Source organism: Phyllostomus hastatus, unplaced genomic scaffold, assembly GCF_019186645.2.
Source record: "Phyllostomus hastatus isolate PE091 unplaced genomic scaffold, TTU_PhHast_1.1 phas_scaffold_114, whole genome shotgun sequence".
In the NCBI taxonomy this organism is placed as follows: domain Eukaryota; kingdom Metazoa; phylum Chordata; class Mammalia; order Chiroptera; family Phyllostomidae; genus Phyllostomus; species Phyllostomus hastatus.
In genome coordinates this window covers 182,974-208,708 of record NW_025334006.1, presented here as the reverse complement: position 1 = coordinate 208,708, position 25,735 = coordinate 182,974, and the positions used below count along the sequence as shown (strand labels likewise).

Below are 25,735 nucleotides of genomic sequence, written 5' to 3'. Positions count from 1 at the left end.
ATATATACACACATGTATTTTATGTGTACTATGAATTTGATTTTATAAACTTTTAGTTAATATGCTCTATGTGCCAGGCACACACAGAATAAGACAATATTATTTCATAAGTCACTGTCTTATTTACAAAACACAGGGGCTTATAGGCTCATGAGTAAGATGCAGAAGTAGCGGTGGCCATGTAGTCAGTGTGATAATAGAACCGCGTGATAATGAACAAGGAGGGCGTGGAGGGGATGGCACTTGGCTGGTTGCTTGGGGTGGAAGGGAGGGTCAAGGAAGGCTTCATGAAGGGTCTGACATTGTCCTAAATCTTCAGTGTTGGGTAGAGGGGCTGCCTGTTTGGGTTATAAGATGGAATGAATTTTTTTGGCTTTTCCCTTTTTGTTTCTCATCTACTTTCCCCATGATTCTCCCAGTACAAAAAGAATTCCTATGGCGTCCACCCTTACTACATGGGCCTGGAGGAGGACTGCAAAGCCCACGGAGTGCTCCTGCTCAACAGCAACGCCATGGGTAAGCCAGAGGCTCCTTCCCGTGTCCACTTCATTGGGATCTGGGATATCAATAGAAATAAGGACATCCGGGGCCAAGGAGGGAAATGGGACACATTACCTGACCTTTCATTCATTCATTCATTCATTCATTCATTTCTTCATGATTTATTAAGATCTCTAGCCTCAGTATTAGAAGTAAACTTCTGACTAAACAGGGTCCCTAGTTCTGTATGACCTTATTTTACTGTGACACTTTAATTCCCTTTTGTGGAGGGTTATAAAATGTTGAGACTGAGATTATATTTGGGGCACCTGGAAATCCTTCTCAGATCCCACTGCATGGAAGAAGACTTTCTAGAGGAGCTGGGCATGAAAGGTAGAGAGTGAAAATAGCAAATATTAGGGCAGGTTTCCTGTCTGGGTCATTTATAGTTCCAACAATGCTCCTCACCTGTTTTTTTTTTTTTTAACAGATGTGACAGTCCAGCCCACGCCTGCTCTGACGTACCGCACCACGGGAGGGATTTTGGATTTTTATGTGGTTTTGGGGCCAACCCCTGAGCTTGTCACCCAGCAATACACGGAGGTCAGAAGTCATCCTATTCATTAACACACCATCCAATGCTTATTGGGTATTGTCACGTTCATAGCACTGGGAAAGGCCAATTTTGGGTGTCGCTAGTACATTATCACTGTCTTTTCTGAGAGTAGGGTTTTAGTGTTAAGGGCCTATAAAAGCACATTTATATCCTATATGTCTCTTAATTATTTGCTAAAAATCAGCAATTAGCACTGAAGTCTCAGGTTACCTAGAGCAGAAGCTCTAACATATAGGGAGGCTTTCCATCGTCCTGCTTCCCCGTGGTTGTGCCACATTTATTTGACTTTCTTATTTTCCTTGAATGTGGTCGCTTAAATCAGACAACACTCAGCAGACGTGCTCAAGTTCCTTCAAGCATAAGCCAACCATCTTTCCTTCCCTAAGAAACCTACCTAGATCCATTTTTCTTTTTTATTCTAGTTGATTGGTCGGCCGGCAATGATTCCATACTGGGCCTTGGGATTCCAGCTGAGTCGCTATGGATACCAGAGTGATACTGAAATCTCCAGTTTGTATGACGCAATGGTGGAGGCCCAGATTCCCTACGTATGAAGCCCCCCACCCCCAGCCTGTGGTTTAATTAGTTATGGGAATCTGTGCCTTACTATAGATTGAAAATATCTTCATAGAAATCACTGATGATTACCTCAGTGCAAGGAAAATGTAGCCGTGGAGCTCGTCCTCTGTGGAAACATTGCTTTTTAAAGTTATTCCATGCCACCCTTTTAAATCAAGGGTTCAAAACTGAAGGGCAGGAATCCTCCAGAAGTTAGTGGAGGATATTGTTACTTACTGCCTCTTGCCAGAAATATCCTACAGAAGCCATAGGTGGTCTTAAGCCATGACTCTGGGAACTTCTAAGTGGGAATCATGTCAAGATTATGACAATTTTAGACTATACTGGGACTATTTTTGGAGAGGATGGGTACAAAGTGACAATATGAAACAAAGTAGTTAAAATCAAGCCTTCCCTCTGACTTAAACGCAAATACTCACGTATGTAAATCCTGCAGAGACAACCTGGCCACTAGGGAATCCCCGAGAAGTGCAGTCAGTCGCTGTCGACAAGCAGAATTGCAGAGACAGCACGTTCTTTCCTCTCTTGTAATGATCGAATTCACACCCCACATTCTCTTTCTCTGCTTTTAACTCCCCTCCTGAGATTTGGAGGACGGTCAATGATTAGAAGATGAACATAAAGTGTTCCAATGTTCTCATCGAGGGTAGCTGGAAACATTCACCCAAGCTTATTTTTTTCCGTTTTATATACTGCTATATAAGATACTTATTAAACATCAATTGGAAAAGATAGGCAAATTAGAAGATGAAAGAAATCCATAGGTCTCTCCCACTAAGGCAACCAATGTTAATAATATATGTTGGTTCATTCTTTTCTAAGCTTTGGCTTATGCCCAAGTCTCTGTTCCCTCAGACAAGTTTCACTTAGAGTCATAAGACCATACAGATGATTATAACCTTCGGGATAAAGAAAAGGCATATCTCTTTCTTCAACCAGTACCATATGTTGCTGTGTATAATGCATTAATGCATACCCATGTTTTCGTGCACATTGTACACGGGGTTATTATGCCCGTGTATAATGTGCATCCTCATTTTTCCCTCAAAAATTTGGGCAAAAAGTGTGCATTATACACAGCAAAATATGGTGTTAACCACTTTAGCCATCATTCAACAATCCTGAACTGGGTACATTTCATTTGCAGAAACCTAGATTGGTTCGTGCTGGGTTGAGAAAAGGGAAGACAAGGTTCTCCTCTCAAAGACCATGCAGACAAATGGGGATGGTGGGAAGAGTATACTGTTAGTCTACTTTAGGGTGCTATAAAGTAACGCAGTTTTTAAATGTGAGTAAATTCAGTCAGGCGTAGTGGAGGAGAAAGAGAAAACAGATATACAACCTTTTTCTGTTTTTCAGCAGAGTCCTCCTTTCTTTGGACATTTAACTAGCATCTTTTTTTTGGAAGGCTCACTAAGTTTGAGATTTGAAGAACGGAAAAGACATGAATTGAGGGAAGGAAAGGGGAGAGAGTTCCACTCGGGGAAGAGGGGCAGAAGGAGGAGGAATGGGGACAGGCGACCTGTATGCAGGAATCAGGTGGCCATTGTAACCAGCTGAACTGAACGCCCCTCTGGTGGAGGCAGGAGATGCATTCGGGGGGCCCTGGGCTGGGGTCCGCAAGCAGCAGAACGGGAGCCTGGTGGAACAGTTGGCTGCTCTGAGGGATACTACTGAGGGACCCCAAACACCCTGCTCGCCCCCTCCTGTAGGATGTTCAACATGTAGACATAGATTACATGGACCGGAAGCTGGACTTCACCCTCAGCAGCAGCTTTCAAAACCTTGGTCCCCTGATGGAGCGAATGAAGCAAAATGGCATGAGGTTCATCCTCATTCTGGTAGGTGCTTGCGAAGATGAGGCCTCATTTTCTGTTTCTGTGTCCGTGGTTTAAAAATAGTTCCACTGGGGGAGATGAGGTGAAGAGTATAGGACAACTTCCTGTGGATCTATAATTCTTTTCTTAAGTTTGAAAAGAGCAAATAAAGGAGAAAAGAACAAAGAGGGCTTTTAAGAAAATAATACTTACAATCTTTATTTTTCATGACTGAGTTCTTCTTACTCTTGATAGAGCCAGAACTGTGGGCTAAAACACCAAATATAGCAAAAAAAAAAAAGTCTCACTGTTTCAGGCTGTGCCTTGGAATAACTGAATCTTAGTCTCATCTTTACTGGAGGGGTTTCAAAAACCTAACTTTTATTATCACCCAGCCGTGGTGAAGTGCAGGGGACTTATGTCTCCTTAATGAAACTCACAAACAACCTAGTGGAGATACCAACTTATTAGTTTACATTGGAAGTCAAACACAGAAGTAGTTACCCACAGATGGTCCTCCCTTCTAGCTTCCATACATCTAGCTTCCAGCATTAGTTGCTGACTTCTGTTCATTCATTCATTCATTCATTCATCCATTCAAGTATTTATTAAGCACAGGGTCTTTGAAAATCATTGTTCTAAAAGGAGTATGTGTGTGTGTGTGATCTAAATTAATGAAGAAGACCATGTCCTTTTTCTTAGAGGGATTATACTTTATTAGTGGGATACAGCCAATAAATAAACATTAACGATCTCATTTTGGGTAGTGATGATTTATGGGACCATTGTGACACAGGATACTTATAGAAAGGAACTGGGCAGGGGGGGATGGGGTTAAGGGGAAGATGCGCAAGTCTGATGTAGGATAGAAGAAAGAAGTTCCATTGTTGTAAGGAGCATTGCTGTGACACTGGGACACTGTTGCAACACAGCATGTTGCCTTTCTCTGTTTGAAGACACTGTCTTCTTCACCTGGCTTATCTCCAGGACTTGTTTACGAACACTAGCATCCTTTTTTCCCTGGGAATTTTATAGCGAAACATCAATGTATTCTTTTACTTCTCAGCCACCCAGTAGACATAAGGCGTATTATCCATGGGCTGAGTTTTTTGTTTGTTTGTTTGTTTGTGTTGAAGTGCACCATTTCTTTCTGTACTGTGAATTGTTAAAGTTTTGGAGAGCATTGTCCTCGGAAATCCTTTCTCATGTTTTCTGTGTTTAACCCCTTTATTGCAGGACCCAGCCATTTCTGGCAACGAGACCCAGTATCTCCCATTCACCAGAGGCCAGGAAGGCAATGTATTCATCAAGTGGCCGAACAGCAGTGACATTGTCTGGGGGAAGGTGAGGACTGGCAGGAGATGCCCATAATTAATCAGCATCACAATGTCCTGATGAAAAGATGCTCTTAATAAATCCTGGTAAAGTATATTGGGTGACTTATAAATTGAGTGAGGAGAAATCTGTCCAATGCTGATTAGCTTAGTAGACATTAATAAGACCAAGGTCACAGGTCCTGTCTCTAACATATCAGTGAGTTTTATTTTGTTGCCTGGAAATATTATGGTATTCCACCTCTCACGTAGGTCAGTGGGTCATTTAACACACATAAAGGATCTCTTTGAGAGCGGCCCTGAACTCTGTCTCCCAGCCAGCCACCTGTGCACTCAAGACTCGTACTCACCTTTGACCTATGATGCTTATCAGCCTTCATATTTAAGTAAATCACTAACTCTTGTGTATTATCCTCCTTCTTTCACCTCCTTTAATTCCTTTTCAGGGCCCTGGTCCTCATCCTTATTGCCTGGTGTAGAGCAACAGGGTTTTAGGTGAACTCCCCGACTCCAGGTGATAGTGGTCCTTAGCCAAGATTCACATTCCGCTCTGTAGTGACATTGTACACTTTCTCTTGCTCTGGTGTGTGCCATGCCCGCTGTGCCTTTTTGCGTGTGGCCTTTTCCCAGCGTACCCAAGTAGTACGTGCACTCAAGAGCCACTGAAACATTCCTTCTTAGGGCGCATTCAATGCCTAGTTTCCTGTTTCTCCCTTTTCTCTGTTGTTGCCCGCAGAGAGTACTGCATACAACACAGTACTTATGTTCTGTCTTTGAACTCTTAAAAAATAAGGACTGTTTCTTACTTAGATCCAAGTAGATACAGACCGTAGAAGAGTGCCTGGCACAGAGAAGTGCTTAATAAATGTTTCCTGAATTAATTAATTCATGTATATAGTTAATGTCCTCCTAATTATAGATGAAATGAATTCATAATGTAGATTTTTTATTTTTTAAAAGATTTTGTTTATTTATTTTTAGAGAGAAGGGAAGGGAGAAAGAGAGGGAGAGAAACATCAGTGTGGGGTTGCTGCTCATACACCCCCTACTGGGGACCTGGTCTGCAACCCAGGCATGTACCCTGACTAGGAATTGAATCGGCGACCCTTTGGTTCGCAGGGTAGCACTCAATCCACTGAGCCACACCAGCCAGGGCAATAATATGGATTTTTTTTAATGCTACATATACTTGGGTTTCCCAATGAGTCATGATGCTGCTTAAAAGTATTGAGGCTTAGTTCATGGGTTGTAATTGGAAATTGATCTTGTTTCTTTAGTCACATTTGTTATTTAAAAAGGGAATTTTGTTATAGGTCTGTGACAAGCATATCAGAGAACTGAGTAATCGCTTGAAAGGTGATTTGTTCAGAGGACTTATTTAAAATGGATTTGGTCGATCATTAAGTTCAAAAGTGAAATTTTGATAGCTTATGGAATGAGTCAAGAGACCCAGCTTATTTTCACCTAATGGAACTTTGTTCACCCAGACCTTAGAATTTAGTTAATGGCCAAGATCCCCGGGATTTTTATGGAGATGCATGTCAGTAGAGTGTAACATGTGAAACATTTCACCGCCTGTATGTAATGCCTTGAAAAGGTGTTAGTTTTTCCTGTTTTTCTCTAGGTCTGGCCGGATCTGCCCAATGTGCAGGTGGATACATCCCTTGACCATGAAACTCAGGTTAAGGTATTGTTACAAACAGATTTCTTTTTTTTTTGTCTCCATTGCCCTAAATATTTAGATATTCTAAATATTTAAATATTTAGATTAGTTTTATGCTGACGTTTGGTTAAGTAGCTTTAAGGTGAGTGTGTTTGTTGTCTGGTAATTTCTTGGCCGAAAAAAAGATCGCCAAATGGAATACTCAACAAGCAAGTAAACTGGAAATGCGTAGGAGGAAATCCTAAGTGAAATACCTTCACAGGCGTGCTTTTAATGGGCTGTTTTATTTGAATCTAATGTTGCTCAAAAAGTACTGAACCCAAGCCCAGAGTATTTTCACTGGGGGAGGGGGGGTTGTGAACACACTGAGGGCAGTGAATTGTCAGCATGGAATCCAGTCGGAAGGAGCAACGTCTCTGATCCCAGCACTGGCTGTCCCTTCAGCTCGGGCATCCAGCACCCCTCCCACTCCACGGCTCACTTCCCGCGGGTTCCGCTGGGCAGCTGGTCTCCTTCATTTGACCCATGTAGAAAGCAGTACTGGAATCTCTGAAGTCTCGTAGTTTAGACTCAGACAGTTAATTTTCCAGTTCTTACGATGAAAACGTCCATTCATAAAAGGAACCCCATGTTTAAAAAGGACTCAAGACTGTCTAACCTTCTGGGAAAATAATTCAGCGTCCCTGGTCTCTGTGCCGCGGTGAACTGTGTGCAGTGGAAGCGGGCAGGCCCGGCTTAGGGCTCCCCCTGCTGGGGACAGCGCTGTGCACCGCACTGGCTTGGGCCCCTTCGCGTCCCTGCACCCCTGTCCCTGAACAGGCTGAGACCTCGCATGGGCGTGTGTTGCTCTTACAGCGGTTCCGAGCCCACGTGGCCTTTCCTGACTTCCTGCGGAACAGCACAGCCGCGTGGTGGAAGAGGGAAATAGGAGAGCTCTACACCAACCCCCGGGAGCCGACGAAGAGCTTGAAGTTCGATGGACTGTGGATCGTAAGTGCATCCTTAGTGGTTTGTCTTTGAAACGCCAGCACTCCAAACCCGGAGAGGCAATTCCGAGACTAGCGAAGCAGGGAGCTAGGAATGAAAGAGAGGGTGCTAGCACAGAATTAATTGCCGGGGCCACCAGAACAAGTGGAGGGAGTCGCAGGGACATAGGGACATATTATCTGGAGGAAGTCGCAGACCGTGGAGGGGCGTGCCACCACTGGCGAGGCTGCCAGAGAAAAAGGCTGCGGATACCCTGGCTTCTTTAATTTCCCATCCTCCAATCTCTTGCCGCTGCCTCCCATTGGCCACGCCCACCCGGAAGGCAGCGATGCGTGAGCCTGGGAGCCACCCTGTGACAGGGGGCAGGGCTCCAGGCAAGGAAGGCCCGGATCCGAGACAAAATAGATGTTCATCACAGTGCTCGTGGAGACGCCTCCGATATTTGTTACACGTGTCAGTTGGGTGGAAGAGCAGGGCTTCCCGGGATGTCTCTTCCTGGGACAGGTGTGCAAAGGCTCTTCTGTTTGTGCATTTCTAGGCATGGGAAGTGTTGCTACACTTCCATCCCAGTTTCCTTCCCCACTGCTCCGGGACCCAAAACCCTGCGCAGGGTCTAGGCCAGCTCTGCAGAGCCCCTGAGGTCTGGCCCGGGCTGCCTGTGACTCATGCAGAGACAGAAGTCCAAGCCCACCGGCAGCGCAGGGACATCCCGGTCACTCGCTTTAGGACAGATGGGCACCAAGGAGACACGTGCAAAAGGGCACGGGCCCACCCAAGCAGGCCAAGCACCGATGGGGGAGTTGAATCAAGACATTTCCTTAGGCCTTAGATCCAGCTTCATCTCGGTCTTTCTGCCACTAGGAAACAACCCTCAGAAGCTGAAAACAGTAACCTCAGCTGGGAATTGAACATGCTACTTAAACCACCATGCGTTCTTAGGGCCCATTCGGGTCCGTGCCTGAGATTAAACCGGGTCAGGGAGTCAAGCAGCTGTGTGAGGGCTTAAATAAGACACTTTTGTCTCCAGGAGGTCAGCGTGCCCCCAAGCTAAGGCCACACGGGCTCTGACATCACAGAACCTGTTTTGCTGATTCATTTCAGGATATGAACGAGCCATCGAACTTTGTGGATGGATCTGTTGGGGGCTGCCGTGATGAAATTCTTAATAAACCACCTTATATGCCATGTATGTACAGTGATGACCTCATTAAATGACCTCCCCGCTCAAAATCCCTTGAACGCTTTCCCCTTGTTGTCAAAGTGAAGCCTCATTTTGGGGTGAGAAAAACATTCTCGAACACGAGCTAAAATCCCACGTAGAATAACCTTGAATAAAGTGCAAGTGAATTACTAATCAAGAGTAGAAATAATGACTCGATGTGGCGTGGAAGAAACTGAGCGATGTAGGGTGCATCCGATGACATTGGTAACTATGAACCAATGGCTACAACTGTAAATAACCCCCCGTACACACGTGTGGGCGCCCTGGTTGTCTTATGGTACGAACAGAAACAGAGACTCCTAGGCCTTGAAGGTCTAAGGCATCTCAGAAAGCTGAGCTCTCTCGCCTTACAGAAACATGGGGGAAGGAAGGAAGTCACTCGCCTTCCTAAAAGCACCGTGCCAGTAATTTGTGAGATGAAATCTGGAAATCAAGTTTTTTAATGTCTAGGTCATGGCTACGCTTCCTTTCCTCCCTCCCTCCCTCCCTCCCTCCTTCCTTCTTTGTTTTCCTCCTTCCTCCCTTGATTTAATATTTGTGTATCAGGCAAACCAGAACGATTTAGCAACACCATACAAACTCGATTGAAACCAGATTTATTCCCTTGAGAACATTGCCATCTAGTGGGAGACACAGTCATGACACCAAGGGAGTGTGCCTTTACCAGCTCCATCCCCTCCCCTGTCCTTACCCTTCATTAGTTATAAGGTCACAGAACATTGAGTTTTTTCTTTTTCTTTAAGACAAAAGCAATTCTAGAAATTGGAGCTGTTACTGTTAACAGAGTCATTGATTGAAATAGAGCAATGCCAGGGTGATGGGTGTTTCCAGTGAATGGGCAGTGCAGGTTGTTCAGAACATAACTCGGCATTTCCCCTCAGATTTGGAGTCCAGGGACGGCGGTCTGAGCAGCAAGACCCTGTGCATGGAGAGCGAGCAGGTCCTGCCTGACGGCTCCCGAGTGCGGCACTACGACGTGCACAGCCTGTACGGGTGGTCCCAGACCAGACCCACATACGAGTGAGTGTGTTCAGTCCCTTGCAGCAAGGATCATTTTCCACATTGTTACTGTTGTCTTGTCATACATAGAGGGATGCGAGTTTAATGGATGAAGGTCAAACTATCAGGAGTGGTTTCCCAGGCAACCACACGACCTCACAGTTGTATCAGTCAAGTAGGTTGCTAAAGTCACATGTTTAAAGTGAGTAGGCACTACTTATTGCTACAGTGGCATTCTTACTACAATATATAAATATATCAAATTATGGTGTGTACCTTAAATTTACACAATGTAATATGTCAAATATCCTTCATTAAAAAAAATAAGCTAAGTAGTTCTGCTGCATTTAGTATATCCACAGAGTTGTGTAGTAGTAACTACCCACCAGCAGTCATACCCCACTATTGTCCCCACCTCCTGAGCCCCTGAAACTGCTGATCTAGTTTCTATCTGTATAGATCGCTTAATCTGGACCCTTCATATAAATGGAACCACACCACATGTGGCTTTTTGTGTTCCTTTTCAAGATTGTCTTAGGTACTCTGGGTCCTTTATATATTTTTAAAGGTTTTACTTATTTTTAGAGAGGGGAAGTCAGTGATAAAGAGAGGGAGAGAAACATCAATGTGTGGTTGCCTCTTGCATGCCCCCTACTGGGGACCTGGCCCCCAACCCAGGCATGTGCCCTGACTGGGAATCGAACCGGCGACCCTTTGATTTGCAGGCAGGCACTCAATCCACTGAGCCACACCAGCCAGCACAGCCCCTTACATTTTATATAAATTTTAGGATTAGTTTGTCAATTTCTGCAAGACAGCAACAGGGAGGTTGGTAGGGATTGCATTGAACCTGTGGAGCTATTGGGGGGCCCATCTTAACAATGTCATCTGATCCATGAACATGGGATGTCTTTCCGTTTCTTTAGATCTCATTTCATTTCTTGCAGCAACGTTTTACACTTTTCAGTGTGTAAGTTCCTGGAAACTTTTTTTTTTTTACATTTTTTCCCGCCCCTTTTCTTTTCTCCTTCTAAGGTCCAGTTATGTGTGTGTTGTTGGTACATTTGATGGTCTCTGAAATTCTGTTTCCTTTTCTTCATTCTTTCTCCTTTGTGTTACTTAGACTGGATCACGGCTATGGACCTATCTTCAGTGCTGCTGATGCTTTCTTCTTCTAGCTCAGACCTGATGTTGAGCTCAGTCCCCCCAGGAAATCTGTAATTTTAGTTATTGTGGTTTTCAGCTCCAGGATTTCTATTTATTCCTTTTCAAATAAGTGCTGTCTCTTTACGGCCATCCTCTATGTAGTGGGAAATCCTTGTCACACTTTGTTAATTATCTAATATGCTTCCCTTTAGCTCTTTGAACATATAATAACTAACTTAAAGTCTCTGTCTGCTAAGCCTCTCAGTAGCATTTTCTATCACTGCCTTTTCCCCTGTGTGTATAGCACACTTCTGTGGGGTTTCTTTTGTATGATAACGTTAAATAATACATTGCAACAACCCTGGCATAAAAATCTACCCCCCCCCCAAGGGTTCATTATTTTTATTGTTGCTGCTTTTGTTTTCTCACTGGTTGCTTATTTGTTTAGCAATGTTGCTGTCTCATTTGATAGATTCTGGGGACACAGAATTTGCAGTTAAAATTTTCTAAAGCGAATGTTCTCAAAGGGAGGTCAGGGTTGGGTCTTAGAGTCAAGAAGAAGCCTGCCTCAGGTCAGCCTTCCCAGTCCCCTTAAATGCCTTGACCCTGTGTCTTTCGCCCATTGCTAAAGGGGTGAGTGTGAGAAGGGTCACCTTCAGGCTTCCGGCAGTTTGTAAGACAGCCTTTTACTGCCTGTCTGCTCGGGCCTTTGAATTCAGCTGGAAGTCAGTCCCTGGAACCTTCTCCTTCCCTGGTTCTTTCTTAGGCACTCACAAAGCCTTGTGCTTGCGCAGTCTTAGATCCTCGGGAATACGTAGGAAGTTTTCCAATTTTCCATGGCAACAGTGCACATGCCCTCTGGCCCACCAGCCCTGCAGCGGGAGGTTTAGACTGCAGACGCCCCAGCACCTGGTCCTCTTTCTGGCCAGCCTGGGGCTCAGGAAACCCTTTCTTTTAAAAAGCTTTTGGCTGTGAAAGGTGTTTTTTTTTTTTTTTTAACAGGTTCTAATTCTCAGGGACTGACTTTTAAATTACCAGCCAAGCTTTTGTTTGCCCCCACTGAAACCACAGCCTGAGTGCCTGTGATGTTGCCAGAAAATGGTTATTGTTTAGTCAGTCTCTGTGGTGGGGGGAGGGGGGAGGGAAGTGGCGGGGGTGGGGGGGCAGACTTTTTCTCTCTGCTGAGTTGAGCTCTGAGTCTAGTCAAACGGCCACAACACCCTGGGAACAAAGATTTTCCCGAGGACTGGAAGTTAGAAATAAAAACTGTATTGTGCCCTTGGGATGGGGCTCCTACCAGGGCCACAGAAATGGTCATACCTCTCCGTTTGCTGCAGGGCTCCTGGCTGTTGGTGCCAACGAGCTAGGGGAGGGTCAGGCTGGAAATAGGCCAAGTTAAAATCCCGCATAACTCTCTGTCTTGCCAAGATTTAGTAGTTTCTCCTGGATAGACCTTTTTTTTCTTCTTTGTATGGCTAGTTAATTTCTAAAGTTCTGAACTAGACAGTGGCAGAGTTCTCTGTGTCACTCACATCCATCCTTACTCTGCATCCCTGCCTACGGCAGGCCTGTGTTAGCTTTTACTCATACGTGTGCACGCGTGTGCCCAGTCTCCATCCATTTTTGAATTTATTTTGCTGTGAAATATTGGAAGTGACCTAAGTGGGTTAGTCTCCACTACACTCGCTGGCTTCTTTTCCAGACATCATTTATTGAACAATTCATCTGTGTCTATTGATTGGTGATGCTTTATTTAGCAAATATTTGGATTGCATTATATCCTAGCATCTGTTAATAGACTTTCTCTTTGGTTCCATTGATTTTTCTCTCACACAAATTGTTTTTATTTTCTGACTGAGGCTGCGGACAGAAGGCCCACCTTCAATCAAGGAATATTTAAACATCTTTTCTGTATATTTATCTCTGGGCACAAACGTGCCTCTGCTTTTTGAGGAGCTGCATAGGAGAGTGAATATTACCCCCCCAAAAAGCTATAGTCATATGTACTTTTAGTTACGTACCATATCTGCCTCCTTGCTCTTCAAGTGACTTTTGGCAAATGATCGAACTTCTCTGAGCCTGTTTCTGAGTAGGACAGGAGGGGAAGGAAACCTTCCTTGTGAGGTAGTGAGACAGGTACACGAAAGTGGCCGGTATAATACCTGGAACAGAGTAATTGCTCCATAAATGCTTCGGCCCTACACTCCACCCCTCCTCCTACTTTTGTTGATGGGAGAGACCTGGTTCTTCTTGCTGACACATGTAAACAATTACATATCAGCAAATCTAGTAGTATGAAATCAGTTTATTAGTGGTCCGTTCCCATGGAAGAGCACAGGACCGGGTAGAGTAGGGGGTGAAAGGCAAAGTTTCAGGGCAAAGCAGTGTGAGAAAAGCAAGAGAGGCTGGAGACCAGGGCGGCAAGGCCCTGAGCAGCCTGAGGCCGGGTGGCCAGAGGCCCTGTGGCCCGAGAGCCAAGAGCCCCCTGAGCCCCCGACAGAGAGAGAGAGAGCCCTTTGTTCTCAGGACTTATATAATTGGTGGGATACGAGGGAAAAGAGTTACATATTGATTAACGGGTAAATGTGGCGCCAGCTTTCCTGGGGAAATGTGAATACCCAAATTTAGGGATGAATGGGGGTCTGTCTGCCCGAGTCCTTATCTTGCTCCAGACTCCGTTTGGTCATCCTGTTGTAAAACAAATACATGACAGAAGGCAGTTAATTAAAATTGGGGCACTTTCCAAAGTTATTTATGGGCTCTTTCTGTAAGCATCAGGGAGTCCCTCCTAAAACAGATAGTGACCAGAGGTAGGCAATTAACCACAGTTGTTTTATGGGCTCTTTGTTTGGGAACCTGGGGACCCTCTCCCACATTCAGGCCTTGGGATGAAAGCACAGTTTCAAGTCTTTCTTTCCCAGATAGTGGAAACAATACATAGAATTTCAAGGACTTACTTTCTTGCTAATATAGTATTTCTTGTGATATTGAAACATCTGGCAATATTATCAGCACAGGCTTGGGTCTGCTGACTTAGCATGTCAGACTTGTCTCCTTCCTCCTCCCTGCCTCGGTTTACTATTTATGCTACCTAATTGGTAAAAGGCGTTTCCTGGCAACCAGGGTGCTAAGTGCTGGCCAGTGACAGTATTGCAGTCTCAGAGTTCTTCCTGTGCTGTCTCCTGCTTCACTTTCATGTGGACAGCTACTTAACTCGATTTTTTTTTTTAAAGAAAGGAAATCCACCTGTTAGGTGATGCCCTGTCTCTGGTTGTCTGGCTCTGCAGTTCCCCCGGACTCTCAGCCCCACTCTTAAATAGCAGGTGCTCGAGCGAAGAGGCTCTCTGGCTGAAATTTAGCCCCGCTGCTGCCCCGTGCTCAGGGCTGAAGCTTTGCTCCTTAGTGAAGTTCCCTGGCTGTCCGGTCCATCCTCCAACTCACCTCCCTGTGCCCCTCCAACCAGAGCTGTGCAGGAGGCCACAGGAAAGCGAGGGGTCCTCATCACCCGCTCCACCTTCCCCTCGTCCGGCCGCTGGGGCGGACACTGGCTGGGAGACAACACGGCCGCGTGGGACCAGCTGCAGAAATCCATCATCGGTGCGTGGTCATCCCGGGGCCTGTGCGTTGCTTCTGTCTAATCACCATCCTTGTGGGCAGGTGCTGAGTTCTCCGGGGGCGTGAGTTTCAGTCCACACCCATCTCTTTATTTGTTCGCCACGACTGGGCTGGGCTTTCCAATGGGGTACAGAAGAGACAGGGCACACCCGCCCTCCCAAAGGGCTGCTCGGTCCAACGCAGCTGTGTCTTCTCATTGCAGGCATGATGGAGTTCAGCCTCTTCGGAATACCTTATGTAAGTCCTGCTGGAGCCGTTGCCAGTTACCCAGGTGGATTTCAGGGGGTCCGCAAGGCGCGGCAGTCCCGCCTCATGCCCCGATTTTGCCTCTCCTCAGACAGGAGCGGACATCTGTGGGTTCTTTGGAGACGCCGAATACGAGATGTGCGCTCGCTGGATGCAGCTGGGGGCCTTCTACCCCTTTTCCCGGAACCACAACACCGTGGGGACGAGGGTGAGGCAGCAGCTGGCGCTGCGGGTGTTTCTTGTCCTCAAGTCACGGCTTTGCTTTTGATGTTAAAAAGGACCGTGATTATTTATGGAGAAAGCTCATACAGATCAACAGACCCCCCCCCCCATTTCTTAAGAAAATCCACCGAGTTCAAAAACCCATAATCAACGATTTTCCAAGAATACACTTTTTCTCACCTCCTGGTGGAATTGTTGACGGTGCCTGCCCTATGGGGCTGACATAAAAGAAGCCACCTTGGCCTTTAAGAAGAGTGAATATGTGTTTTGCTCCGGTCTGTCCAAGAGATGTTAGTGCCTCCCAGAGACCCATCCCTCTGCGCATGTGCAGGGCCTGAGGGGGGCGGGCGGGGGACAGGGAGGGGGGGAGCCCGGGACAAAAAGGAGGAAGCAAGATACTGGGGCTTAGTAAGATGGCGCGAGTGGGGGGAGGGGCAGGCTGGAAATGAAGGGAGGCGTGTTATGAGTCTACCTAAGGGGCATGCACCTTCTGGTACTTCTCTGAGGTCCCTAGGACAGAGTGAAAAAGAAGCGCTCTTTTCTATGCTACTTTACCCCCTTAGAGACAAGATCCCGTGGCCTGGAATTCAACCTTTGCGATGTACTCCAGAAGCGTCCTGCAGACCAGATACACCCTGCTGCCCTACCTCTACACCCTGATGCACAAAGCCCACGTGGAGGGCAGCACGGTTGTGCGCCCCCTACTGCACGAGTGAGTGCGGCCTGTTTCCCCCAGCGGCGGGTCTGGGCGTGGCCTGTGAGTGACCCTCCGCTGCCGCAGTCTGGACGGTCTGAGTAGACTTTCTATACTTACTTTTAAAGGTTCAGCGAGGACAGCAGAACGTGGGACATAGACCGTCAGTTCATGCTGGGCCCTGCCATCTTAGTCAGCCCTGTGCTGCAGCCTGTGAGTTTCCCGTCCTAGACCACAAACCCTCCAACCACGACCTAAGGAACAGGAAGGGCGTTGAAAGACCATTTGGACCAGATCACTATTTCTGGAATATTTGGGGGAATTTTTCTTCTTTTTTTTTCAAGGTCTCCATTAATGAAAACAACCTCAGTGGATTTCTTGTTTTTTTTTTTTTTAATTATTTTTTAATCCTCACCCATTGATTTTAGAGAGAGGGAAAGGGAGGGAGTGGGAGGGAGGGAGAGAGAAAGAGAAACGTTGATCAGTTGCCTTTCATATGCACTCTGACCAGGGATCGAACCTGCAACCTAGGTATTTGCCATGACTGGGAGTTGAACCGATGACCTTCAGGTGTATGGGATGATGCTCCAACCAACTGAGCCACACTGGCCAGGGCTGATTTCTTGTTTTAATGCTTTGTCACCTTCCATCCTTATAAAGTTGACCTTTTTTAAAATTTTTATTTTTCTGTATATTTGAAACAAATTTCCCAGGATCTTTCTCAACAAAACCTCCTAAACTCTTAAAAATCATTAGGAAAATTCCCATTTTTATGTGAATGCTACAGAGAGAATTTTTTAAAAATTAAAACTGGATTGTTGAGATATTCACACAGACCCATTGATTTTCTATTTCAGAACACGTTTGAGATCCAAGCCTATTTTCCCTCAACCCATTGGTATGACTATAGCACGGTAAGAACAAGCGGAAATATTTTGTGAAGAACCGGGGTGGTCCATGCAGGCTGGAGAGGTGGCTGGAGTTTCCTCCTGACTTCCAGACACCCATTTGATGAGGCAATAGCGTTTAACTGTTCAGCGCTGTACAAGGTTTCTTTAAACAAAAGTATCCAGTAAAGCATAACTAGGTCAAATCTGACTCCCACATCACCCTGAGTCCTCCCCCATCCCCCACCTTTCCTGGAGAATAAAGAGAGAAGACCGGATTTCCAGAGTTTTCAGCAAAGCTGGAAATCGGAGATTCTCTTTTGGATTTGCAATGTTTTGCTGACTTCCCAACGCACGGCCTTGGGGAGGACGGACTGGTGAGGAAGCTCGCATTCGTTTCCCCTGCCACTGACCCTCACCTGTCTTCCCTCTCCACTCCAGGGAATTGGCAACACCTCGACAGGCGAGTGGAGAACCCTGCAGGCTCCCCTCGACCACATCAACCTTCACATCAGAGGAGGCTACATCTTGCCTTGGCAAGAGGCGGGAATGAACACCCACTCCAGGTGAGAGAGGCGCGGTGCTTCACGCGGCATGCTCTGGTGGGGGGGCGCCCACAGCACCGGGGGCTCTGTGCAAAAGTAACCCTGGTCCCACGCCGCCGTGCACTCCTCCGATGCTGTGAGCGCCCTCGGCGCGGGACCTGGAGGAGGACAAGCTCATCACGGCGGCCTCGGCCTTGGGGGAGACAGTTTCTGTGGAGCTCTGTGTCAGAGGGCAGGGCAAAAAATTTGCGGGGCACAGCAGAACGTACCTGTTTCTGTACTATTAAAAATTTGGGACATACTGATGAGCTCTTTGATCTGTGATGGCTATCCAGTGCTCAGTCCCTGTTCTGAAAGCTACTGAAAGGTTTCTGTTTGTTTGTTTATTTGGGGGTGTCTTCTTCCTATAAAGTAGTTTCTCATCATATTACTTATAATATGTAAGTAAAGGATGTGTATTTGGTTTTTGAAATGTTTCATTAAACTTTAAATATTATTTCTATTACCTTTGAATTATCTTGCATTTTATCTCATATTACATGTTTTTGGAGATTTATGTGCATTTTAACTCCATCACCTTTCTTTTGTTGTTCTGAATAATAGTTTCAGTAGATGCTGTCTTTTATTCTTACAACTTACTATCTAGAGAAAAATAACTTTTCTGTTTCCATAGTCGACAAAAATTGATGGGATTGATTGTTGCTTTGGATGACGCCGGCGGAGCTGAAGGCCAGGTGTTCTGGGACGATGGAGAAAGCATCGGTGAGTTGGAGCTTCCTGTGTTCTCCGCGCCACTCAGAACAACCGCACCCCCGTGGTTCGGGGTGTAATCGACATAAACTGAAAATCCATCTCATTTCTGCTGCTGTTAGTAAAGTAGTGATGTCGGGAGAATTTTTGCACCGTTTACCTGCTTATCTTGATATTACACTGTAATTATTATAGAGGAGTATGTGATCCCCAGCTTTGTAGGTTCAGCAGACTGATGTCGTAGCTTCAGCTGGGGTGGACTCTCTCTGTATAACTGTCTCACTCTGATAAAAAAACAAGTGTGGCTGCAAATATCAGGCTGACAGTTCACTCAGGCTCGCTGGCCCGCGGACCTGGCTGTATGGTTCGGGCCGGCCGTGTGTCTCCAGCCACCCTTTTCCTCCTAAGCAGGGACACACGGGAGACAAATCAGGGCTTAGAAGATTTCCTAGTGTCTCAGAAACAGGGAATTGTATATTGTCAGAAGAATACCTCCATCAAAGAAATAGTACTATGTATGCTTCCTTTCCTCAGTCTAGGGATGCGATAGTTCTACTTTAGATCATCGGTATTTGTCGCTGTAATGAAAACATCCTCATCCTGAGACGTTTCCATGGAAATACTGATGCACCGTTAACCAACCAACCCCATTTTCCAATACTTATTACTGTGGACCACCCTGATCTTGTAATATGTCACATGTCCCCAAATTATAGCTTATTTTTCACTAGTAGTATTTCTAAAGGTTTCCTATTAACACCACTATAATTAGCGTATTCCACTGAGAGATTATGCCATAATTTATCTGTCGATAATTATTTTCTGTACAGGATACAGGATACTTTCACTTTTTATTTTTGTAAATAACATCCTCGAGTATTAACCTTTATTTTTATTTCAGATTATTTCCATAGAATAGATTCCTAGAAGCGAAATTACTGTTTTTTTAAAAAAGGTCAACTTTATTGAGTTATATTTCATAAGTTAAACGTGTCCATTTTAAATATATAGTTTAATAAGTTTTGGCAAATGTAGATAGTTGTTTAGCCATCACAACGATCAAGGTAATGGAATCTTTTTATAAACATGGAGGCTTAATTACACAGACAGATAACATGTTTTAATATGTACAGAGGATTCCTGGCCCATGAATACGGATAAAAAGTATCATTATCATGCAGGATAAATAAACCTCCATTACAAGCTGTTAAGGTGAGATAGTTCACACTTAAATCACTGTGGTTAATCTTACAACAGAAAGTTCCAAGTCAGAGAACTTGGAACAAAGGAGATCCAGGTTTTACGGGAGTGGCAGGACCCAAGCCTCGTGAGAGAGGGATATGCCCCAGGCCATGTTTTACATGTAACAGCAGTGCTCATGAACGGACTAGAATATTCCCACCGACTGGGAAATGCACATTTCTCCTTCAGTTAAAGATGAAATTTTCATCAAGGATTTGTTTGGTGAGCAGGAATTCACAGCAAAAAGAGTCAGTGTCCATGACGAGGTGTTCAACACTCTGTCGCTTCAGAGACACGCTTGCCAAAGGGACTCCAGATGATTCGCATGGTCAGATCATGCCAAGAACATACGTGGGTGATGAGGCAGGAAGTACTGGGTTGGCCAAAAAGTCCTTTATGTTTTTTTCCATATGATGTCTCAGGTAGTGCTTAGTTGTCTTTAACTTCATTCAAAAAACAATTTGGTTAAATTGTATTATGACAGCTGTCATATCAGCATGTGTTAAAAAAAACTTATCAAAAATTGGTGAATTTTTGCACAGCCATTTTAATACTGAAGATGGAAGAAAATATGCAACATTTTCAGCATATTATGCTTTATCATTTCACAAAAGGTAAAATCACAACTGAAATGCAAAAAAAAAGAGATTTGTGCAGTATATGGAGAAGGTGCTGTGACTGATCAAACATGTCAAAGTGGTTTGCAGAGTTTCTTGGTCCTACTGACATTTTGGCCAAAGAACTGTTTGCGGTGGGGCTGTCTTATGCACTGGAAGATGTTTAGCAGCACCCCTGGCCTCTGCCCACTAGAATCAATAGTGGGAGATAGCTAACACACTAAAAAAATCCAAACCAATGAAGTTATTGGTGAAAATTTAAAAATATGCCTTTTATTTTACAGAAAAAACTAGACAGAGTTTTTGGCCAACCCAATAACTCCATCATCAGGGTATAAAATGTGGGCAGTAAAGCCAGTTTAGGGAAGAATGAAATACGAGGTCAGCTTGGCACACTGGGGGTCTGAGATGCGTGTGGGGTCTCCTGGCTGGAGAGAGACAGGCGGGGTTTGGACATGTGGGTGTGATGATTGGCTGAAACCCTGGTGAGGAGCAGAGCAGCAAACCTTGGGGGCATAGACCGGGAGCATAATGACACGTAAAAAGCATACCCTGTAAGCACGGGCTGCAAACCAAAGAGTCACAGGTTCGATTCCCAGTCAGGCCACATACCTGTGTTGCAGGCCACAGCCCCCAGCAACTGCACATTGATGTTTCTCTCTCTTTCTCCCTCCCTTCCCTCTCTAAAAATAAATAAATAAAATCTTTTTTTTAAAAAAGCATACACTGGATTGTAAAGGTGAATCAGTAGAAATTTTTTTGGAAAAGCATATTTTTTATGAAAAAGAAATACCTTCCTTTTCTTTTAGTTCTTGGTCCTGACTTTAATTTTTTTTTATATAATAGCATTATTGAGATATAATTCACACACCAAGTAATTCAGCCATTTAAAGTGTACAGTTCATGGTTTCAGTCTATGCACCAAGTTGTTTAAGTATTATGCAGTTGATTTTAGAACAGTTTCTTCACCCCCTAAAATAAGCCCTGTACCTCTCAGCTATCACCCCTCTATCCCCCACCCCCTCCCACTATTCTCTCCAACCCCACAGAATGCATGCAGCCCTAGGCATTAACTAACCTACTTTCTGTCACTGCATGTCTACATATGCTGCAGTTTTCATATAAACGGAATCATGTGGAGCCATATAAATGCAATAACTACAGTCTTTTATGACTGACTGGCTTCTTTCACTTAATATAATGTATTCAAAGTCTCCCAGTGTCTCTATGTTTAACGTTTTGGGGGACCCCCAGGTTCCTTTACGAAGAGGCTGCCCCATTTTACATTCCCACCGGCAGTGTATGAGGGGTCCAGATTCTCTGCATCCTTTTCAGGACTCGTGATGTTCTGTCTTTTTGAGAGTAGTCATTCTACTGGGTGTGAAGTAATATCACATTGTGCTTCCAACTGAACTGCATTTCCCTGAAAACTGATGGCATCGAGCACCTTCTCACGTAATTACTGGCCATTTATATATCTTCTTCGGAGAAATGTGTACCGTAGCCTGTGCCAATTTTTGAATTAGGCTACCTTTTTATTATTGAAATGAAAGTGTTCTTTATATTCTAGATAGGCGGTAAGTCTTTTGTTAGATTTATGATTTGCAAATATTTTCTCCCATCTGGTGTATTGTCTTTTCACTTTATTAAGCATCCATTTAGAACATAAGTTTTTCAATTTGATCAAGTCAAATTTATTTTTTTTATTTTGTTATTGGTACTTTTTGTGTACAGTGGCCAACTCCAAGGTCAAAAAGACTTACCCCTTTTTCCCTAAGAGTTTCATAGTTGAAGCTATTTTGTTTAGGTCTTTGAGACGTTTTGTGTGGATTTTTGTATATGGTGTGAGGTAGGGGGTCCAACTTTGGTCTTTGCACATGGATATCCAGTTGTCCCTGTCTTTTTGTGGAAAGATTATTTTTTCACCATTGAATTATTTTTACTTTTGGTACCCTTGTTAAAGATCAAGTGATTTTAATTGTGAAGGTATATATGCACAGTTGAAGGCACAGATAAAACCTTCACATTAAAAAGATTATACATGTATATATTATATATAATTATTATATATAAAAGATTATATATATGTATATATATATACATGTGCCAGTACCACACTGTCTTGAGTACAGTTTCTTTGAAGTAAGTTTTGAAACCAGGAAGAAAGAGTCCTCCAACTTTCTTCTTTTTTCTTTTTCAAGGACACAGATTTTTCAAAGCCAGAGTTCTCAGTGTCAATAGTATGGACATTTTAAGCACTATAATCCATTGTTGCTGGTGATGGCTGGGCTGTTACTTACAAGATGTCTAGCAGATCCCCCACCCTCTACCCTCTAGATGCCAAAGTATGCCCTCAACCCCAAGTTGTAACAACCAAACGCGTCTCTAGATTTTGCCAACTGTTTCACCAGCAAAGTCACTGCTAGTTGAAACCAGTGTTTGATAGGCATCTAGAGTCTTTTTATCAGCGTGGCCTGACTGGGACTAGTGATCGATGTCATTGCGGGTCAATAACCCCACAGTTAGAGTGGTGTAAAATCAGCCCCCTGTGGACAAGAGACAGGGTCCAGCAAAAATGACACCCCTTTCTTATTACAAAATTTTTATTACAAAATCATAAGCATGTAATTCTCTAACATAACAATATCACACTCAAGCATACCATATGGCATTTTAGGTGACATGTTCAAATTAAAACTATAAATTATTACACCCAGATTATTTACCTTACCAACCACACTCAAGCAGGCATTACTTCTGCTGGATCCTGTATTTCAAAAATTTAAGAGAAAAAACAATTTTCTATAAAATTTTAGGTTTCTACAAGGAATAGGTTTTAGTCTCAAGGTTAAAAATCAATAGTCCCTGAAAGTTTTAAGCTTTTTAACTTCTATAGAGAAGCTCTCTGCTTCACCAAACAGACTCATACGTTCAAATTTAAATAACAAGATACAATGTAAGCATAAAATTAATAGGAAGTTTTCATTAACAGGGTTGTAACTGTTAAGCTTCTCCTTACTTACATAAGGAGATTTCATAGCTAGTTTAAAGATCTTAAATCACCTATGTTAACAGAATCTCATTCTTTAAACATTCTCTTTTTAAAAACGATTTTCTTTATTTTTAGAGAGGAGAAGGGAAGGAGAGAGAGAAACATCAATGTGTGGTTGCCTCTCACTCGCCCCCTACTGGGGACCTGGCCTGCAACCCAGGCATGTGCCCTGACTGGGAATCAAACTGACGACCCCTTGGTGTGCAGGCCAGCGCTCAATCCACTCATCCATACCAGCCAGGGCTCATTCTTTAAACATTCTTTAAAACTGCTAAAATAGGCTATAATATTTGCTTAGGTTCCATTTTCTAGCCAAGACTAAATTTAAAAATGGCCCTTTATGATTGTTTGTTTCCACAAGAGTGGAGGTGGTTTAGAAAATGAAGATGAGGATTTGCTGGTTCAGGGAGAGAACGTGTTGTAACATCGGTAAGAGGTGGGGTGACGACAAGGGCCAAGACGAGGACATGAAGTGACACTGACTTTTAGAAAACAGGAGTTATAGACGCCTCGTGAGTATTAAGGTTTAATTAATATACCGCATCACTGGTGACTTTGAGAGGATCCAACTCAGCAAAAAAAGGACACGGGAGCTAAAGTATAGGAGATGGAGAATTGAATTATGACTTGAGTACGCAGACATAACAAGCAGAGACGACTTTTTTTTTTTTTTAGACCTATGGCAGTAGATGGGAGATATGGTAACTTGAAACAGAGAGAAAAAAGTCAGGGATTTGTCAGAATGGAATGCTCTGGAGCGTAACTGGAGCTTGAGGAGTAGGTAGGGATGGGAATGAACCGATGGGGCAAGTCCTGGAGAGGTAGGGGGGGCTTGGGATGTAGAGCACTGTGGGAGGGTGAGCTAAGAGTAGGGAGAGAATAATAAAGATGGAGACGATGGTGACTTTGGTGGTGACAGTGAACCGCAAATTTTGAGCACTCACTGTGCACGAGGGCATGGTATATGAATCTTATTGCCCATTTTTTTGAGAACTAGTCCCATTTTTTTTAGTCTCCGTTTTCTGGATGGTAAAATGTTAAGGAACTTGCCTGAGTTTGCACAACTACTAACTGCAAGGGTGGGGATTCGAATGTCAGTCTGACTTAAAGCCTGAATCCCTAACCGCTCTCCTCCGCTTCGGGTCCGTCTCAGCACAGCCGTGTGAATGAATTCTCATGGCCACGAGCTTGCTGTGTTGTCACAGAAAAAAAAGATCAGTAGCCTTCACACTTCTTCACCTGTGATAGGAGACCTTCGTTCAACCCAGGTTCTCGGGTCTTTGCAGCCACCTGACCCTTACCCCCAAACACCGCCTGCCTCACGCACCTCCCCGCGCTGACCTGGAGGGGGAGGTTCCCTCAGCGCCTCCCGTCTGTGCTCCCCGGAGAAGTCAGGGTTATCCTGACCAGGAATTGCGATCCCATGGAGACACTTTTCGACTCTATGTAAGAGTATCTGCTACCGTTGAAGGAATGAGTACTTGCTTATTTTGTTTCTTGCTTGTAGATACCTATGAAAATGGAAACTACTTCTTGGCAAATTTCATAGCAGCTCAGGTAAGACTTTTTAAATCTGATTTTAGAAATCCTCTTTCCGTTAGCGACAGATGAACTATGATCTGTGAGCTGTGTAAACGTAGTATCCCACGTCTTCATGGGAAGACCCCCCCCCCCGCTATTATAAATCAGGTATATGGATGTTAAAAGAGGGAAGAAACAGCTCTTGTCTTGATAATTATCCAGTATGCCATCACTCTATAAAAAGAAACCGGTACTTCATCTAATGCTGGGGGGAAGTGAGTCTTTTATACGTAACAGTGCCTCAGGCATTTCACTGTGTCTGCCTTATACACTGTCTGCCCCTTCTTCTTGGAATCATACCGGCCAGGCTAACTCCCCCTGTTCTGTGCCTAAACTAGTTTTCAGATCCGATGATTCCATTTGGACCTACTATTAGTACAGATTTTGCTTAAAAATGGTACCCAAGATTTAGAGAAATTCTTAGAGCTTCATTATCCTATATGATCACTCTGTTACTATTTGGTATCAGCAAATTTATTGTTGCTGGTACTCAGAAAGTATGTCTTCATGAAAGTGTTTAATTAAAAGTAAAACAGCAAACCTGCACTATAGTAAACTGAGGTTTCTTAACATGTTAATGTGGAATATAGTTGATCAACTGATGTAATGTGTATTTTTTACCATTATGCATTCTCTATAGAACACACTGCGAATCCAGACCGTACACAATAAGTATTTGAGTAACTCGAATCCACTGAAAGTTGGAAATATTACAATCTGGGGGGTCCACCCTACTTACGTGACACAAGTCCGTGTCATCTATGACAACCAGCAGTCCATGGTGACGAATTTCATCAGTGACCCTTACCAACAGGTATGTCTCAAAATAATGTTGTTATATCCTACATTAATTTTGTTATTCTGCAAAGTTATCACCACTATTATTATCATTTATCTTTGAGAGGTTATAGGTGTGAAAGATCAATATGTTCCTGAAAAGTTGTGAGTGTTGAATTATATTGTAAAATATAAAAATACCAGTGGCTCTCCCCGGGGGAGTGATGGCCAACAGTCTCCTGAGATCCATTCCGCGCGTGTCCCAAAGAAACTGTGCTGTTTGTTAAGGCTGGTCTCCCAGGCTAGCACGACAAGACTTACGCCTGTGGCAGAGGCTCAGACAAAGACAAGGGTGATCTTTAAAAATAAACCGAGGTCACTAGGTGCTTACACAGCTAGGGTAAAAGGGCAGGGGACACATCGGTCTTCTGGGTTGGTGAGAACTGGCAGTGAACTGTGGTGACTGTGAAGATGAATACGTCCCAGCCGCGATGTGAGATCAGTTATCTGGTCAGCAGAACAGTGACCTAGGTGACAGGCCCTACTAAACCCTCTCATCAAGGGTGCTTTAGACACCACAGCCAACTAGCTGGAAGACAAATTAAAAGTAGCATTACGAAGAGCAACAGAAGAGGAAAGAGTGTCCCCCTTTTGAACACTACTA

The 25,735-nt window shown here is 44.2% G+C and overlaps 1 protein-coding gene across 1 annotated transcript in view; it reads left to right on the top strand.

Annotated features, from left to right (window-relative positions):
- MGAM2 (maltase-glucoamylase 2 (putative)) overlaps nucleotides 1–15,829 on the top strand; it is a 62,493-nt gene extending 46,664 nt beyond the window's left edge. Inside the window, exons 29-42 of the mRNA XM_045855568.1 lie at nucleotides 420–516; nucleotides 971–1,083; nucleotides 1,519–1,644; nucleotides 3,388–3,516; nucleotides 4,729–4,836; nucleotides 6,451–6,513; nucleotides 7,345–7,479; nucleotides 8,578–8,662; nucleotides 9,580–9,718; nucleotides 14,307–14,440; nucleotides 14,661–14,695; nucleotides 14,800–14,912; nucleotides 15,490–15,638; nucleotides 15,749–15,829. Of these exons, the coding sequence (XP_045711524.1) occupies nucleotides 420–516; nucleotides 971–1,083; nucleotides 1,519–1,644; nucleotides 3,388–3,516; nucleotides 4,729–4,836; nucleotides 6,451–6,513; nucleotides 7,345–7,479; nucleotides 8,578–8,662; nucleotides 9,580–9,718; nucleotides 14,307–14,440; nucleotides 14,661–14,695; nucleotides 14,800–14,912; nucleotides 15,490–15,586 (1,374 nt within the window). The 3' untranslated portion in view covers nucleotides 15,587–15,638; nucleotides 15,749–15,829. The remainder of the gene's footprint in view (nucleotides 1–419; nucleotides 517–970; nucleotides 1,084–1,518; nucleotides 1,645–3,387; nucleotides 3,517–4,728; nucleotides 4,837–6,450; nucleotides 6,514–7,344; nucleotides 7,480–8,577; nucleotides 8,663–9,579; nucleotides 9,719–14,306; nucleotides 14,441–14,660; nucleotides 14,696–14,799; nucleotides 14,913–15,489; nucleotides 15,639–15,748) is intronic.
- The last annotated feature ends 9,906 nt before the right edge of the window (nucleotides 15,830–25,735 follow it).